The sequence below is a fragment of the Pleurodeles waltl genome, chromosome 2_1, assembly GCF_031143425.1.
Source record: "Pleurodeles waltl isolate 20211129_DDA chromosome 2_1, aPleWal1.hap1.20221129, whole genome shotgun sequence".
Classification (NCBI taxonomy): Eukaryota; Metazoa; Chordata; class Amphibia; order Caudata; family Salamandridae; genus Pleurodeles; species Pleurodeles waltl.
The window spans coordinates 641,718,683-641,734,545 of NC_090438.1; the positions used below are offsets into that span (position 1 = coordinate 641,718,683).

The 15,863-nt window shown below is 43.0% G+C and overlaps 1 protein-coding gene across 4 annotated transcripts in view; it reads left to right on the plus strand.

Annotated features, from left to right (window-relative positions):
• TNS3 (tensin 3) overlaps positions 1–15,863 on the plus strand; it is a 752,439-nt gene that overhangs the window by 706,036 nt on the left and 30,540 nt on the right. For all 4 annotated transcript variants that reach the window (XM_069216157.1, XM_069216170.1, XM_069216149.1 and 1 more), the window contains 3 exons: positions 6,423–7,069; positions 10,640–10,726; positions 11,916–12,047. In XM_069216157.1, the coding sequence (XP_069072258.1) occupies positions 6,423–7,069; positions 10,640–10,726; positions 11,916–12,047 (866 nt within the window). The remainder of the gene's footprint in view (positions 1–6,422; positions 7,070–10,639; positions 10,727–11,915; positions 12,048–15,863) is intronic.

The window sequence follows — 15,863 nt, forward strand, 5'->3', positions numbered from 1 at the left end:
ACTACTGGGTAGATGTGCTAACGGCACAACAAGCCACAGTAGGCCAAGCAGTACTACGAACATTGTTTCAAACAACTTCAACTCCTACAGGCTGAACCACCGCTTTTTGGGAGATAACTGCTTAATAGTCTATGCACAGCATGTGTATCTGCAGCTACACATGCCATCGAATGGAAAATGTCACTTACCCAGTGTACATCTGTTCGTGGCATTAGTCGCTGCAGATTCACATGCGCCCACCCGCCTCCCTGGGAGCCTGTAGCCGTTTAGAAGTTGATCTTGAACATCTGTATATTTATAAATATATTACTTTAAACTACATTATGTACTTACGTATTCACTCCATTGCATGGGCACTATTACTTGCATATACAACTCCTACCTCACCCTCTGCGGGGAAAACAATCTAAGATGGAGTCGATGCCCATGCGCAATGGAGCCGAAATGGGAGGAGTCCCTCGATCTCGTGACTCGAAATGACTTCTTCGAAGAAAAACAACTTGTAACACTCTGAGCCCAACACCAGATGATGGGATGTGCACAGCATGTGAATCTGCAGCGACTAATGCCACGAACAGATGTACACTGAGTAAGTGACATTTTCCATATATACATATATACACACACACACACATACACAGAGAGAGATCACTTTTACATGTCGGTGTGGTTTTCCAGAGGGCCGATCGCAGCCCCCAGGGAAACCACACATGTGTTGACAGAAGTGAAAAGTGATATATATAATATATTATATATATCTATCCTCAAAGCAATGCGGTCGAAATGGCGGCGCGCTCTTACAGCTGATGCGGAGCCTGAGGGCAGACCGTCCCCTCGATTTAATAGCAAAACCACAAAGATACTGGCAACGCACTCCGTTGAGTCTTAATCCTTTACTTTTAATCAGTGCAGCCAAAACAAAACTGACGCGTTTCAACCAACCAGTCTTCTTCCGAGTTTACAAGTCCTTTCACTCTGTTCACTTTTATATTCTCACATAATTATTGCCAATACAATGCATTCTGGGAATAGTAGTGATATAAGTATGAGCACAGTAAGTTGTTCCAGGGAAATTGCGAGATTTCCAGCATTGAAAATAAGCCAAATACCTGAAAATGTGGTTACTAGACCATAAATTATCATGTAATGCAGTTGATGGACACGGCCATGATAAGTCGTGTTAAGTCGTTCCGAGTGGTGCACACAATTGAACAAGCGAAAAGTGAAGGATTAAGACTCAACGGAGTGCGTTGCCAGTATCTTTGTGGTTTTGATATATATATATCCCCTGCCAATTTTCTTTGTTTTTTTAAACCCTTGCAGGGTGCGATCGGGCATGACTGCCCCCCTCCCAGGGGTGAACGTGCCTTTAAAAAAAAAATGTTAAAAAATGCCCCCGTTTGAGAGAGGGGGGGGGGGGTGGCGGCGGCCCGTTTTCGGCGGGGGGGGCGGCTCCCCCAATTGACATTCCTGGTGTCAACTGGGGTTAGGAATCCAGTCAGGAAGACTTCATTTGAAAGGGGAGAATCTGCCCTTTCAAATTAAGCCTTCCAGAACATCGGGAAGTCCCGTTTGGGCCCGTTTTCTCCACTGAAGCAGGAAGTGGCAACAACAGATTGTGACACCAGTGCACCTTGCAGCGTGCTGACATCACAAAGGGGCAGGTGGGGGGGCTGTGCAAAAAAAAAAAAATTGCACCAGAAGATTTTTTAACCCCCTCCCTGGTGTCGCCCACTGGTCATGACCCGCACCAGGGAGGTAGTGCGGGTGTCGGCCACTGGCCGACACCTGCACTGAAGCGGTAAATAATTTCTTAGATTAAAAACACTTAATACATTCCCTCCTACCACGCTCTTGTAATGCAAGGCCTGGGTGCACATATGTTTTAGTTTACTTTCCAGTAATTCCGGCAGGGGGCAATAAAATAATATTTTTTTGTTCTGTTAAATTATGTGCATTTTTATGCACATTCCCAGCTCTTGTAAAATCCTCAAGCCCTGCTGGAAACTGGCCGGCCTTTTACATTTCTGAAGTACTCATTGACTTGAGTCATAGTGCCCTCTTGATATTGTATTTTGTTGTACTTCCCATTGTTTAGCTGTGAAAACCATTGGGATAGTGGCCAGCAGTGTTGGAGTACTTTATTGTATTGTTTAGTGATGGAATATATTGGGTAGTGACTGACTAGGTTCAGTTAAAATTCTCTGAAGACTATTTTGTTCATGGATGTATGTGCTGAAGGACGTTGGTGTTTGTTTTGTTCCTCTGATGTGTACAGTTGTGCATTGTTTATATTTCGGTGGATACTACATTTTGAGGCATACTTGAGCATGATGCAGCTTTGATGCCATTCGCTGTTTATGCAGGTGTGCATACATGCAAGAGAATATTCTGTTGAGGTGGTGTTAGAAATGGGGTCTTTGGTTGACAGTCAGGTTACCCCCGTTCAAGCAAGGATCCTCACTCTAGTCAGGGTAAAAGAGAATCACCCTCAGCTAACCCCTGCTTACCCACTTGGTAGCTTGGCGGAGCAGTAGGCTTAATTTCAGAGTGCTAGGTGTAAAGTATTTGTACCAACACACAGAGTAACTTAATGAAAACACTACAAAATAGCACAATACAGGTTTAGAAAAAAAGAAAATATTTATCTAAACAAAACAAGACCAAAATGACACAAATACACAAGTCAAGTTATCAATTAAAAAGCAAAAAGAGTCTTTATGTAGTTTAAAACATACACTAACACTGTTCACGTGAAAATGTACCTTGGGTGCATCAAAAATAACCCCGCATGGGTGAGTGTGCATCAAAAAGGCTTGCGATGCGTCGAATTCACGCACGAGCGAGACCTTGCGTCGTTTCCTACTTTCATCTGGTCAGGGCGCGTCGTTTCTTCTCTCCGCAGGAGAGCGATGCTTTGATTCGGTCAACACTCTCGGGTCTGGGCAGCCCTTGCGTTGTTTTTACACCCCCAGCGGTGTTTGTGTCGGAAATCCAGCAGCACGATGATCTGAAAACCACGCAGCACGGGTTGCGATCTCCCAGCCTCCGTTAGCGATGCTGCGCATAATTTTTCCTGCTCCGTGCGTCGATTCTTCGGTCGCGTTTCCGGCAAGAGTTGATTTTCAGCCGTGTAGCCGGCGGCACATTTTCTTCAGCCTCAGATCACAATTGTGTCAATCTTTTCCCCGCACCGCGATCTCTGCGTGTATTTCCTCCACTTAGGCTCCCAGCTTCTCCTTTCAGGGTCCTAGGAACTGGATGGGCACCACAGGGCAGAGTAGGAGTCTCTCCAGAGACTCCAGGTGCTGGCAGAGAGAAGTCCTTGCTGTCCCTGAGACTTCAAACAACAGGAGGCAACCTCTAAATCAAGCCCTTGGAGATCTTCACAAGATGGAAGGCACACAGTGTCCAGTCTTTGCCCTCTTACTCTGGCAGAAGCAGCAACTGCAGGATAGCTCCACAAAGCACAGTCACAAGCAGGGCAGCTCTTCTTCCTCAGCTCTTCAACTCTTCTCCAGGCAGAGATTCCTCCTGGTTTCCAGAAGTGTTCTAAAGTCTGTGGTATTGGGTGCCCTTCTTATACCCATTTTCTCCTTTGAAATAGGCCTACATCAAAGTAAAGTCTCTTTTGAATGTGAAATCCTACCTTGCACAGGCCAGGCCCCAGACACTCACCAGGAGGTTGGAGACTGCATTGTGTGAGGGCAGGCACAGCCCTTTCAGGTGTGAGTGACCGCTCCTCCCCTTCCTCCTAGCACAGATGGCTCATCAGGAATTGCAGGCTACACCCCAGCTCCCTTTGTGTCACTGTCTAGTATGAGGTGCAACCAGCCCAACTGTTGAACTGACCCAGACATGGAATCCACAAACAAGCAGAGTCACAGAAATGGTATAAGCAAGAAAAAGCTCACTTTCTAAAAGTGGCATTTTCAAACACACAATCTTAAAATCTAATTTACTAAAAGATGTATTTTTAAATTGTGAGCTCAGAGACCCCAAACTCCACTTGTCCATCTGCTCCCAAAGGGAATCTGCACTTTAATCAGATTTAAAGGTACCCCCCATGTTAATCTATGAGAGGGACAGGCCTTGCAACAGTGAAAAACGAATTTAGCAATATTTCACTGTCAGGACATATAAAACACATGTCCTACCTTAACCATACACTGCACTCTGCCCTTGGGGCTACCTAGGGGCTACCGTAGGGGTGCCTTACATGTAAGAAAAGGGAAGGTTTAGGCCTGGCATGTGGGTACACTTGCTAAGTCGAATTTACAGTTGACAACTGCACACAGATACTGCAATGGCAGGTCTGAGACGTGATTAAAGAGCATCTTATGTGGGTGGTACAACCAGTGCTGCAGGCCCACTAGTAGAATTTGATTTACAGGCCCTGGCACCTCTAGTGCACCTTACTAGGGACTTACTAGTAAATCAAATATGCCAATCCTGGATAAGCCAATTACATACACATTTGGTAAAAGAGCACTTGCACTTTAGCACTGGTTAACAGTGGTAAAGTGCCCAGAGTAATTAAAACAGCAAAATCAGAGTCCGGCACACATCAACAACCTGGGGAACAGAGGCAAAAAGCTAAGGGAGACCACCCCAAGGATGAAAAGTCTAACAGGTGGCAAACACTTGAGCCAGTTGGAGGGCTTGGAGTCATGTTGGGAGTTATAATATTCTGTGGGAGGTTGTGTTGGGGTTGTGTGCTAATGGGTTGTAGAACTGTGATTGAGTTTACATTGAAACTTAATGTGATATTTTTTTCAACCTTTCAAATAATATTCAGCTAAACAGACTCTTCTAAGTATCTGGTTAATTAAATGAGTGCCAATAATTGAAGTACCATTTATATCTCCGTGCTGGTCGCCCGAACGGCTGCTGTAATTGATCGCTTTAAATTCAGCACCCTAAGAAAGCGTGCTGCTTTAAGTGTCTACTTACATGTCAGTGATCCATTGAGGATCTGAAAGGGCTCTCATTGGAAATTGTCGTTGGAGTGCCGGCATGGCAGTGTCCTCGCCACCATCCCACAGATTTTATTCTGTCACAGCACAGCAGCTGTTTTGCACAGGGAGTGTTGTGTTGATGAAACGTAATTAAAACATACCAAGGCCATGTCTTTCTCTCACCCCTCTGCCCCAGACCTGCTCCTCTGGCTTTTTAATAAAGGAACCTCTTTCCCATTTGGATTTTCCCACGCTGGGTGAGTTGTTGTTTCCGCCGTCGAGCTGCGTTGCACTACGTTCGTGCGTCGCTGCAGAATGCCTTCTCCTTCCACTCTCATGGACTTATTAGCATGTTCCCGCCCACAACGAACAGCTTCTCTTTCAAGTGGCAGTGATGTCACCCCTTTACAAAGAACTCATCTATTGGCTAACCTGGCATGATGCAAATGGACCCTCTATCGGCATGCCTCATTCACTTGGCTCAAGAGTAAACTCAGGGGAGCTGTGAAGAGGTGATGCCTAGGCACGAGAACGTTTTGTATTCATTTAACTTAAAACCAAAGAAATTATTTTTATATGCATTCCAAGAGATGTAGTAGAACCTCTAGGATGCTTGAAAGTCATCTGTTATTTTCGACATACTGAACTTTTGGTTATCAGAAACTGCGTTTGTGAAAGTGTCCAGTAAATTACTATTTGAAGTGTTCACAATATCAGGTCGGTACTTCAGCTCTGGTATGTGCTGCGTTCAGGTTCCTTGTATGCAATTGAAAGCCTTGTCTAATTGTTTTTCCTCCTTCACACTTAGTTTCCTTCTGTGAGGTGTTTGGCTTGTTTTCATTTTGCAATATCCTTTATGCAAGTGTATTTTTTTATTTGTGTATAAAAATAAATTAAACTTTCTTCTACATGTTCACGTATATGTCTGGCTCTGTGCTCTTTTTGGACATATTGTCTTCACTTTCCTCTTTTTTGCCTTAAAAATACAACTGTGCTTCCAATTATAGTTGTTTAATATTTCCATCCTCTAATGTACGTTTGTAGCTGTCTATGCACCCTCCCTGGTGATACTTGTTTAAAGTATCTGGAACCAGACACTTAGCTGAGTCACCTAACTGTAGTGATCCACGCACGTGTAGATATTTTGTTGCCAAAACTCATTTTTCTTGAACATCAGGATTGGAGGGGGAGCTCTTAAGACATCATCTCTAGTGAAACGATGTAATATAATATAATTCCACCTTCAAGAACAACTAATGATAAGTATCTTGTTCCATGCGGGAGCATTTGCTTTCCAAACAAACTGCACTTTTTACATCTGATCTGAACACATTTTCCTGAACTCTCGTTAAAAAAAAAAAACACATTGATGTATAATGGAATAGGGTTGTGTGTACAATATTTATTAATGTGAATTCTTCGAACGTTTCTGAACAATCGTTTGTTTTACTTAATTTCCAACAGCCCATCTGCAGTTGAGCACGTCTGGCTGGAAAGCAATGCCAAATCGAATGTTACATGTCAGTCATCTGCAATGGGTAATAGCAGGTCCATCGGAAGTTACCTGGGCTCAAACGATGTCTCGGGTTACACACAAGATGGCTCACATTCATCATATTTCACATCATCAGGACGGCAGGTTACATCAACGAAGGGCCGTGAGGGTTTACCCTCAACGGAAGAGCACCAAGAACATTCCTCTATTGGCCAAACGCTCCGGAACTTTAATGCCACTGGAGGCAGTGCTGCTGGACCACATCGGGATGATAAACAAAGTTTATTTCTGGCTAGCTCCAATGGCTCAGCCAAAACTGTCAACAGCACACAGCTATCGAGCATAATAGACAATGGCCTTTTGCAGCAGAGCCTTGGGATGGCATCGGCAGGAAGTGGCGAGGGCAGCCCTGTCCTGCAGCGTACTGGAATAAACACTCACTCGCAGCCTCCTTTGCCTGAAAAGAAGAGGATATCTGAGGGAGAGCGTTCTTTTGGGTCAATTTCACCATCTTCCAGTGGCTTTTCCAGCCCACACAGTGGCAGTACGATTAGCATCCCGTTCCCAAATGTCCTTCCTGATTTTTCAAAACTTTTGAGCACTTCTCCTTTGCCAGGTGAGCACTTTATTCTACTCGGCTAGGTGCCTTTGATATTTTTGATTATATATTTTCATGCACTCTATAAAATACATATGTTTTTAATAATGAAAGGTTGAATTCCTTGAGGTTGCCCTGGGTGCCTGAATACAATTAAAAAATTAAATTGGTTGTCTTTTATGGCTCTGTCCTTTTTGCATTTTGGTTTACTGTGTTGCTAGTTTTTCTTCATATAGTTTTTATTAGATAGTGCACTTTTTCCCAGTTCTAACTAGAGAAGCTACTTATGCCATTCTTTGCAGAGTGCAGAGAAGAATCATGAAGCCGGCAAACAATCACGTTAGGACCCAAAGGAATAACTCCAAAGTGAATAAGTCACTTAAAAGTCAACACTTATTAAATATTTCTAAATATGTGTCTCAATCAATATAAAAAAAAATCTGTGTAATAGTGCAAAATAAATATAGAAATTCTATTATGCGGAAGTCAATATAAACGTGCTTGTAGACAGCATTGAAATGGACGGGGAGACCCTACAGTTAAAGCGGGCATTGGCACCTTGATGACTGTGTGACTACAGGGCATGCCCCCCTGCCTTCCATTTGTGCGGTGATCTATGCCCCTATTTTCGTACCCCATGGACCCACACTTATTGAGGACCTGACTTTACATCACAGGTCCTTTTTTTCCTGTTTTCTTATATATTTTTTGTTCACTTCTGAGTGTGATTTTTATGTTAAGGTTTTCAATAAGGTGTGAGTATATAGCATGACTTCAATTATTCTGGTCCTGGTGAATGCTGAACACCTTTATCAGGGAAGAAAAGCAGAAGAAGCATGTTGACCTGTTAGGAATTGGGTTCATTATATAAATGGTATTTGTATAGTGCTTGCTACCCCTGATGAGACATCGAAGTGCTTTGTGTACGCTACTTGGGAGCCAAATTAGTGGTCAGTCAACTCAATATTGGGGTTAGTTTTGGCATGCTCTTTCCGTGCATTCTGTGGTAATGGTCCTTATAGATGTGATCATTAGAGGGGGGCCACGTGAGACGCAATTCTTAGCTCGAATTAATAGATATTGTTATGTTTTCCAAAGAGCTTTAGGGCAGTTAGGCATGAGATTTTTTAGAGTGAGACAGACGGTAGAAGGAAGCAGAGGTCGAGTTAAAAAAACACAAGTGAGAAAGGCAATTTGTTATGCAGGATTAAGGGTTATAACAGGTTGAGAGTTTTTGCATGCAATTTGTGGATGCAAACCTGTTAAAAGAAACAGCTTTAAAGATACTTCTCACAGTAAACATAAGACACCATATTTAATGCTATGTTACAAAGTATTGTTAGTTTATGCAAATTAAATGCACCATGAATAATATATACCCACCAACTTAAAATTATAATACAGCAATTAATATAGACACATTGCAGCAACCATTAACATATTCAGTACCATGTTTGTCACACATTCAATGTCTGGCTTGGAAGGTGCTGTCCCCTTCATCTGCCCCATGAGCACCCCCACAGAACAGACACCATGTCCAGCAGAATGGATGTGTCTGGGGCCACCTTTTGCTTCCAGCATCCATATTGCCTCGTAAACCTTGAGTTCCCCATTATTTTTTAAATATTTCAACCTAGGTGTGTCCTAATTAAAGTTTTTGGCTCTCCCTTGAGGTTAGGATTTTCAATCCACACTCACTTCTTATATAGACTCCCCATGAAATTTAATTTGCACTACACACCTTCTTCACAAAGAGCTCTCGCTTTATGGTGATGATCCCACTAAACCTCCCTTTATAACAACCTGGTGAGTGTAGGGTGGCTGATGATAAAGTATGACACCTGGGTGGGTGGTTGTGCAAGGCTATACCTTAAATTTTTTGTTTCTTTTAGGTCAGAGAACAGGCTGACACACTACCTCTGTGACATTTTCCTCCTCTTCACCAATAGCCTTACTGACATACATGTTTGTTTTATTTTAGCATGGCGCCCCCTTTTTGTGTGTTTGGTTGAAGTAATATACTTTTTAATACTGCTGGTAATTTTACGTCTGTTCTTACCCAATATTTTATTTCTTAGTGTCAGGATTGCATGGTTACAGATTTTTTACCAAGCAGACATGGCTTTCCAATGTTATCACAAATGTATTTTACCTCCTTATCAGCAATAGTAGTAATGCCATTCTAAAATACGCTCTAGCATCCAAAGAGAAAATGGATTTCTGTTTTTGAGGGCCTGTGCCTAGATCTTGTTCTGCAAGATAAGGTTGGTTAAGTTCCTGTTCACTCTGTGAAAGGCATATAAATGTTTATTTCAGCGATTTGGGGAGCCAGTAGTCCACAGGACCTATGCTAGTGCATCCTATCAGTGTAGTAACCTACTTCCTTCCTTTAAGGCTTACAGTTGTCCCCGTTCTAGCTAGGTATGTTTGAAACTTTATGGGCTATGAGGTTGTTGCAGCAATGAAAAGTTTACTAACCACACCAAAGTGAGGAATCTTTCCTCATAATGCCTAAAAGAGCTATGCCTAAAATGCAGAACTAAGTCCTAGATGACCGTCACACAAATGCTCATATAGTTATATTGACCGAGAAAGGTATGCACTTATTGCATTGTCTGTTGAAGCACTCCCAAGTGGAAATTTAGACTTGGTTTTGTCTTAGACTATTCTAGATATGTGTATATGTGTTTTAATCAATTTGTTAGAGATAACGTTTTGTCAGTTTTTGTTTATCAAACTTCGGTTGTTTAATTTATCTTTACCCACATTTTCTGCAGTTGGGTTTATGGAGAAAGTCTCCTATTGTACCGTTCTTCTCTACTCTCTATATTAGCTCTGTATTCTGCAAACCCAAATCTGTTTTCAGTGAGGTTGGGGGGTGGTGTCGCTTCCTTTAAATGTCAGTCTGTCACTCTTCCAGTGTCTCCTCCTCCCTCTCATCATATTCTCTTCTACTCAAGCCCGTTTAACACCTAGCTTTGAACTCACAATCAAAACATTCCTCTACTTTCCCCATGGTGTTTCTTAGAAATGCTCTTTTTTCCCTTAATCTCATAGCTGCTCCCTGTTAGATCAATCACTGCTTCTCCCTGATTCTTGAATTCTGCAACTTACTGCTCATACTGCTAAATATCACAGCTCACTGTGGCATTGCGTGTGAGCATTTTTAAAGTTCATTGTACTTTTCTTGTTTAGTTTTAATTATTTATTGGTTTTAGGAAGTTGTTTTCCATTAACAATTTCTCCTTTACTTCCTAAAATTTGAAATGTCTTTTGAGTAAAATAACATTGATTGCAAGTTACATTTCTAAGTTTTTGTGTTTTTCCATGAATGTAATGGGAACCAAACGATTCAAGCAACAATTATTGTCATTAATATCAAGCTATTCTTCCATTTGTAACTAAATAGCTTTATTTCCTTTCTCCTTGTCATGCTCATGTTTGGGTCCTTTATAATCACAAAGAGCCTGGGTTCCTGCTGTAAATCTGTGTGTTTCCATATTTTCTAGACTAGCATGGAATTTGAGTGGGCAGTGGTGAGCAATTACATTTTTTTCTTTCCCTCATGGGTGTTTTCTTTCTCTGTAGAATATCCGGTCGATAAACACCTTACTGTGAAATTTGTCCAAGACACCTCCAAGTTCTGGTATAAGCCAGATATTTCGAGAGAACAAGGTAATACAAAAAATTCAGAGTAAACGTTCTAGTATCTGGCAAAGGTTTGGTTACATGGCTTGGTGGATGACTGACTATGAGGGTCAGCATTTAGGGAAAATCATAATAAATATTAGTGTCACTAAGAAAGTATATTGGGGATCTTTTTAGGGTTTGTTATATTGACCAGCTTGGATTCCACTAACACTGTGAAAATGTCATCAGTTCCCATTAACCTTTGATAAAACGCCAGAGGCAAACCACAATGTAACAATGCTGCCATTACAAAACTAAGAGCCTTTCTCAGATTTTATTGACTGGATACTCCATTTATACTCCATCACAAAGGTGGCAGATCTCCTGTCATCCTTACTACATGTGCACTGTAGCCTGTGGCACTTGTATAACGGCAGATGGGATATTCATCACATTTTAATGGAGTATCCAGTCCACCAAACTCTAAATACGTTCTTACATTTTATGAGCCTTTAACACTTCAGAAGCACCAACCCAGTCAAAGTAGACTGAGCTGTGCATTGTACAACTTAACGTGGAGGGGGCTTTGTAGGTTCTGCATTTTATCCTAACCAAATTTACTTCAAACATTTTAAACATAATTTGGAATAATAGCAGCACTGAAGTAAACAAACATTTTAATGTGTAGATACTGAAGCAAAAGTGTGTAGTTATTCTTATTGAAAGCTCTTTCTGCATTCCCTGCATAATTAGCATGTTCAATTGTACAAGTATTGTAAATTTTAAGTATGTAGAAGAAAATAAGTAATTTATACTCTAGATACTTAGCAATGACTCTACATTTCAGTGCTTTATTCAGATGTACTGTATCTACCCATGATAAATTTGTTTACTTATTGACAGTAACGGAAATAGTAATTGTAGACATGAATGCGATTAGTAAAACAGGATCCTCTTGTTTGTGTTGTGTGAGATATGTCCTGTTAAAATTTCAAGTCCTTCTCTTCAAATTCCCTCTCAGGCTAACACATATGATTCTGTGTGCTCAAACAACAACAGAATGATCTGAAAACCCCCTGTTAGATTTAAACTGTCTTAACTATTCTACTTTGTTTATCTCATAACTGTCCAGTTGTTGGTAGAAATGATATTGGTTTGGAAATTGCAGAATTGTAATTGAGCTCTGTTTCTTATTTTTACTAACATCTTATAACTTGTGTTTGTCTGCTTGCAGCCATTACAGTGCTGAAGGACAAAGATCCAGGATCTTTTGTTGTTCGAGATAGCCACTCGTTCAGGGGAGCATACGGCTTGGCCATGAAGGTGGCAACACCACCACCATCAGTGATCCAGCAAAACAAGAAAGGTACTGCCTCTTCTTCTGCTCACAAAATGTATATTGGAATTCAGAATAAAATGTGAATGATTTACAAGCAAAGGAGTTTCCATTAGGGCCTAAAAATAAATCAAAGGGACACACTGACTCTCACAATATTAAGATAGGACTTGGAGGGCATCTTGGTATATGCACTGCCCATTAATACTTTTTGATCAGAGGAATACACCTATTGGCATTTTAGCAGTGACATCATAACCCTAATAGCTTGCAAAATCCCCATTGTAGCATGTCCCATACTGACCCACAAATGTGAATTACATAAGGAATATTGTGTGTCTTAAAAAACAAATGTATACAGCTTTTGTTACCTACCATACATTCAGGTGAGTAGTCCACTATTTTAATGGAACACAGAACCATTGGAAAACTTGAGTGAAGGCAATGTGTAATCAAATGAGGTTGGGAGTTTGTAAGTGCACAAAATGTCATACAACTAGATAGTGACATACCCTTTAGATCTTGCATACATGTATGTTGGGTTGTATGATAAGATGTCCAGGTTGATACTATTGAACTTTTAAACAGTGCAAACACTACATAGCTGTCTACTACTACATTGCCTGCTAAGTATAGATTTAATCTTCTTAAATCCACATCCCTTTTCTTTCGAGTTACCATTTGGCGTACAGCTTACACCAGTTATCGGTTGCTATAATTTTGTGATGGTTTATATTGTGTGCAACATAGTGACACAGTGCCCATGTTTTGTACATATTACTAGCAAGAAATTCTCTAATTGAATCATGTGGTATTTGGTTACTGAAGTATATTGTCCTCAGTACATTGTCAACAATATAAACACATTAAAGATCTTCATGTGTGTACTAAAGATAGACAAACCAGTGTAGATGTACTTCACGTGTGCTCAAGAGAAAATGCACACCTGACTCGATATCTTAAATAGTCACAGAGAAATTGACCTAAAAAACAGACAATAATGACAACAAAGTCAGAGATTCAACTGTTGACTTATGAAGTCAAGTGCAAAAGTTATCTGATAGAGAAATAGAGACATGAGGTTGCAGATTCCTTACCTTAGAATTTTCCCCAGGCATCAGTCTGGGGACAGATATATTTCTCAAGCAGTACCCCTGCACACTGTTAGGTAGCATCTATTGGCTCCCCGTCGGTCTTCAGCATTGCCCGTGCCAGATATGACATCATGGGTCCTTTGTAGGCGCCACCCCAGAGCGCTGACATCAGTTCTTTTCTTTCCGCACCACCCAACACTGATCTGAAGAGAGCTATCCCTCACTCATTTTATGACTGGCATTTTCTTTTTCCTTTTGTCAAAGTTTTTTTGAGTTGTACAACTCCTGGTGCATCAAGGATGTCATCTAGGAGGACCAGTTGGAAGCGCTGGGGATCCTTTCATCGGGTGATGTCGGTGACCGATTGGCACCTCGTGATCTTTCGTTTTTGGAGCGGCACCATGACCCAAAGTCATGCTCTGAGTGTCGGGCCATTCATCCAAAGGCTTTAGAGGGAGTGGTTCCTGAAGCTGATGGTGGCCCGACACTTGACTCTGCGTATGTCAATGTCCCGGTAGTCGCAGAGTCCCCCTTCATCGTTGTCCCTCTCCAAGTCCTTGGGATGATCCGGTAAGTCGAGGCACAAGAAGAAGTTGAAGAAAGCAAAATGTTCTTTGACTTCACTCTGTCCGTCAGCTGATGAGATGATGGAGCGGGAGTGTACTTGTTCTAGGACTCAATCTGTGGAGCCTGCGTCTGGGCCGACCCCGCATCTCCCCACTCCCTGAGTTTCCAGGAGCCGAAGCTACTCCTGCCTAGCTAAAAGAGTTTAATAAGTCCATGTGCCTCATTTTTTGGGCAGTTGGACAGTGCGGGAGCGCCTTTGGGCACCATGGAGTCAGAAAGGGCCCCTTTGGGTTCTGCTCCGGTGGCTTCGGCCTCAGCTCCAAGCTTGTATCTAGGACAACATCGATTGTTCCATCTCAACATTCCCCGACTCCACTCTCGGCACTTCCTGGGCCCCCAGATAGTGCCATCCCCATCCTCATTGCTGACTATGACATGGAGCCGGATGGGTGTCATACGATGCCAACTCTGGTACCGACAGGAGCCGTGCCTCCTATGTCAGATCCTGAGCCTGTTTCCTATGGGCTAGGTTATGGTGAGGAATGGGAGGGGGTTGCTGGACCCTTAGAATACCAGCTCCAAGAACCTTTGGACTGGCATACAGACTTGGGTGAAGCCAGTGGACTGGACGCCTCCCCAGATCCTGGCATGCTTTCTCCTCCTACAGTGGCTATGGAGGTGGGTGCTTGATACTGTATGGTGGTGCAAACAGCAGTTGAGGTCCTGGACCTTGAGCTTCCTTTGATGGCGGTCTGGACTAACCCCCGACAGAGGTGCTTCAGCCTGGTGATTTATCTTCCGAACACCTGCTCCCCTTCAATAAAGCCCTTACAGATGTCCTACTGGGTACCTGGTCCAAACCTAGCACAGGGGCTCCTGTGAACAGCACAATTGCTCGCCGCCATTGCCATGCTGCGAGCAACCTGAGTTTCCTCACGCAACACCCCACCCCTGAGAGCTTGGTCATCCAAGCCTCCACTTCCCAAGAGGCATTCTCTTCCACACTCCCGGATAGGGAATCCAAGAGGCTGGAAACACTTGTGAAGAAGCTGTTTTCTTCTGCCAGTCTGGCATTGTAGTCCATGAACACTGCATGCCTTTTGGGCTGTAAATTCCCACACCTTGTGGGATATGGTTGTGCAAATGCTGCCACAGTTCTCGAAGGAGGCCCGGGCTTTACCCTCCTAACTAGTTGGTAATGGGAGAGAGGCAGCAAAGTTCGCAATCTAATGTGGACTGAATTCGACCGACTCATTGGGCAGAGTGGTTGCATCAATAGTGGCCCTTAGGCGCCATGCCTGGTTGAGGACGTCTGGCTTTTAGGGGATATCCAAGTCAGTCTTATGGACATGCCCTTTGATGGCATCCAGCTCTTTGGAGAAAAAGCAGACTCCGCACTCAAGCTCTTCCAGAATTCTCATGCTGCAGCTAGTTGCTAGGGCCTTGTGGTAGCCCCTCATCCCCCTCAGTCTCCTTTTTGCCCCTTTCATGGCTAAGGAAGGGGTGCCCTACCACGTCCATTCTCGTAAAGCCACCATGCCACGCATGCTTCCAAGCCTCTGCGTGGCAGGGGATGCGGGATCCACCACCCTCATGGATCAGGAAGCCAGTGGTCTGACCAATGAACTGCCCCCACCCCCTGTAGCTGCCTCCAAATTTTCCTTGTGTGAACCATCTCCCCAGGGACCAGTCGGAGACAGGATCCATCATGACCTGCTCCGCTAACAGTCCATCATGTCAGATAGGTGGGTTTTTCAGATAGTCCAAAGGGGCTTCTCCCTCCCCTTCGAAACTATTTTTCAATCCATTCCACCATCCTATGATTGCATGAAAAAGGATCACTTAGCACTCCTCCAGGAGGAAGCTATAGCTCTCTTGGCCAAGAGAGTCACAGAGACGGTTTCCATGCCAGAAATAGGTTATGGTTGCTATTACCTCTACTTTCTGGTACCCAAAAAGAACAATGGCCTCTGTCATATCCCAGGCCTTCAGTCCCTCAATTTCTTCCTTAGGAAGGAGAAGTTCAAAACGCTCCTTGTGGCTCAGGTTTTATCTGCCCAGGAGACTGGATGGGAGTGTGGGACTTGCAGGATGCTTATTTCCATATTCCCATCCTGCCTTCCCACAGGTGTTACTTGTGGTTAATGGTAGGCCATGAGCACTTTCAGTTTACCGTGCTTCCCTT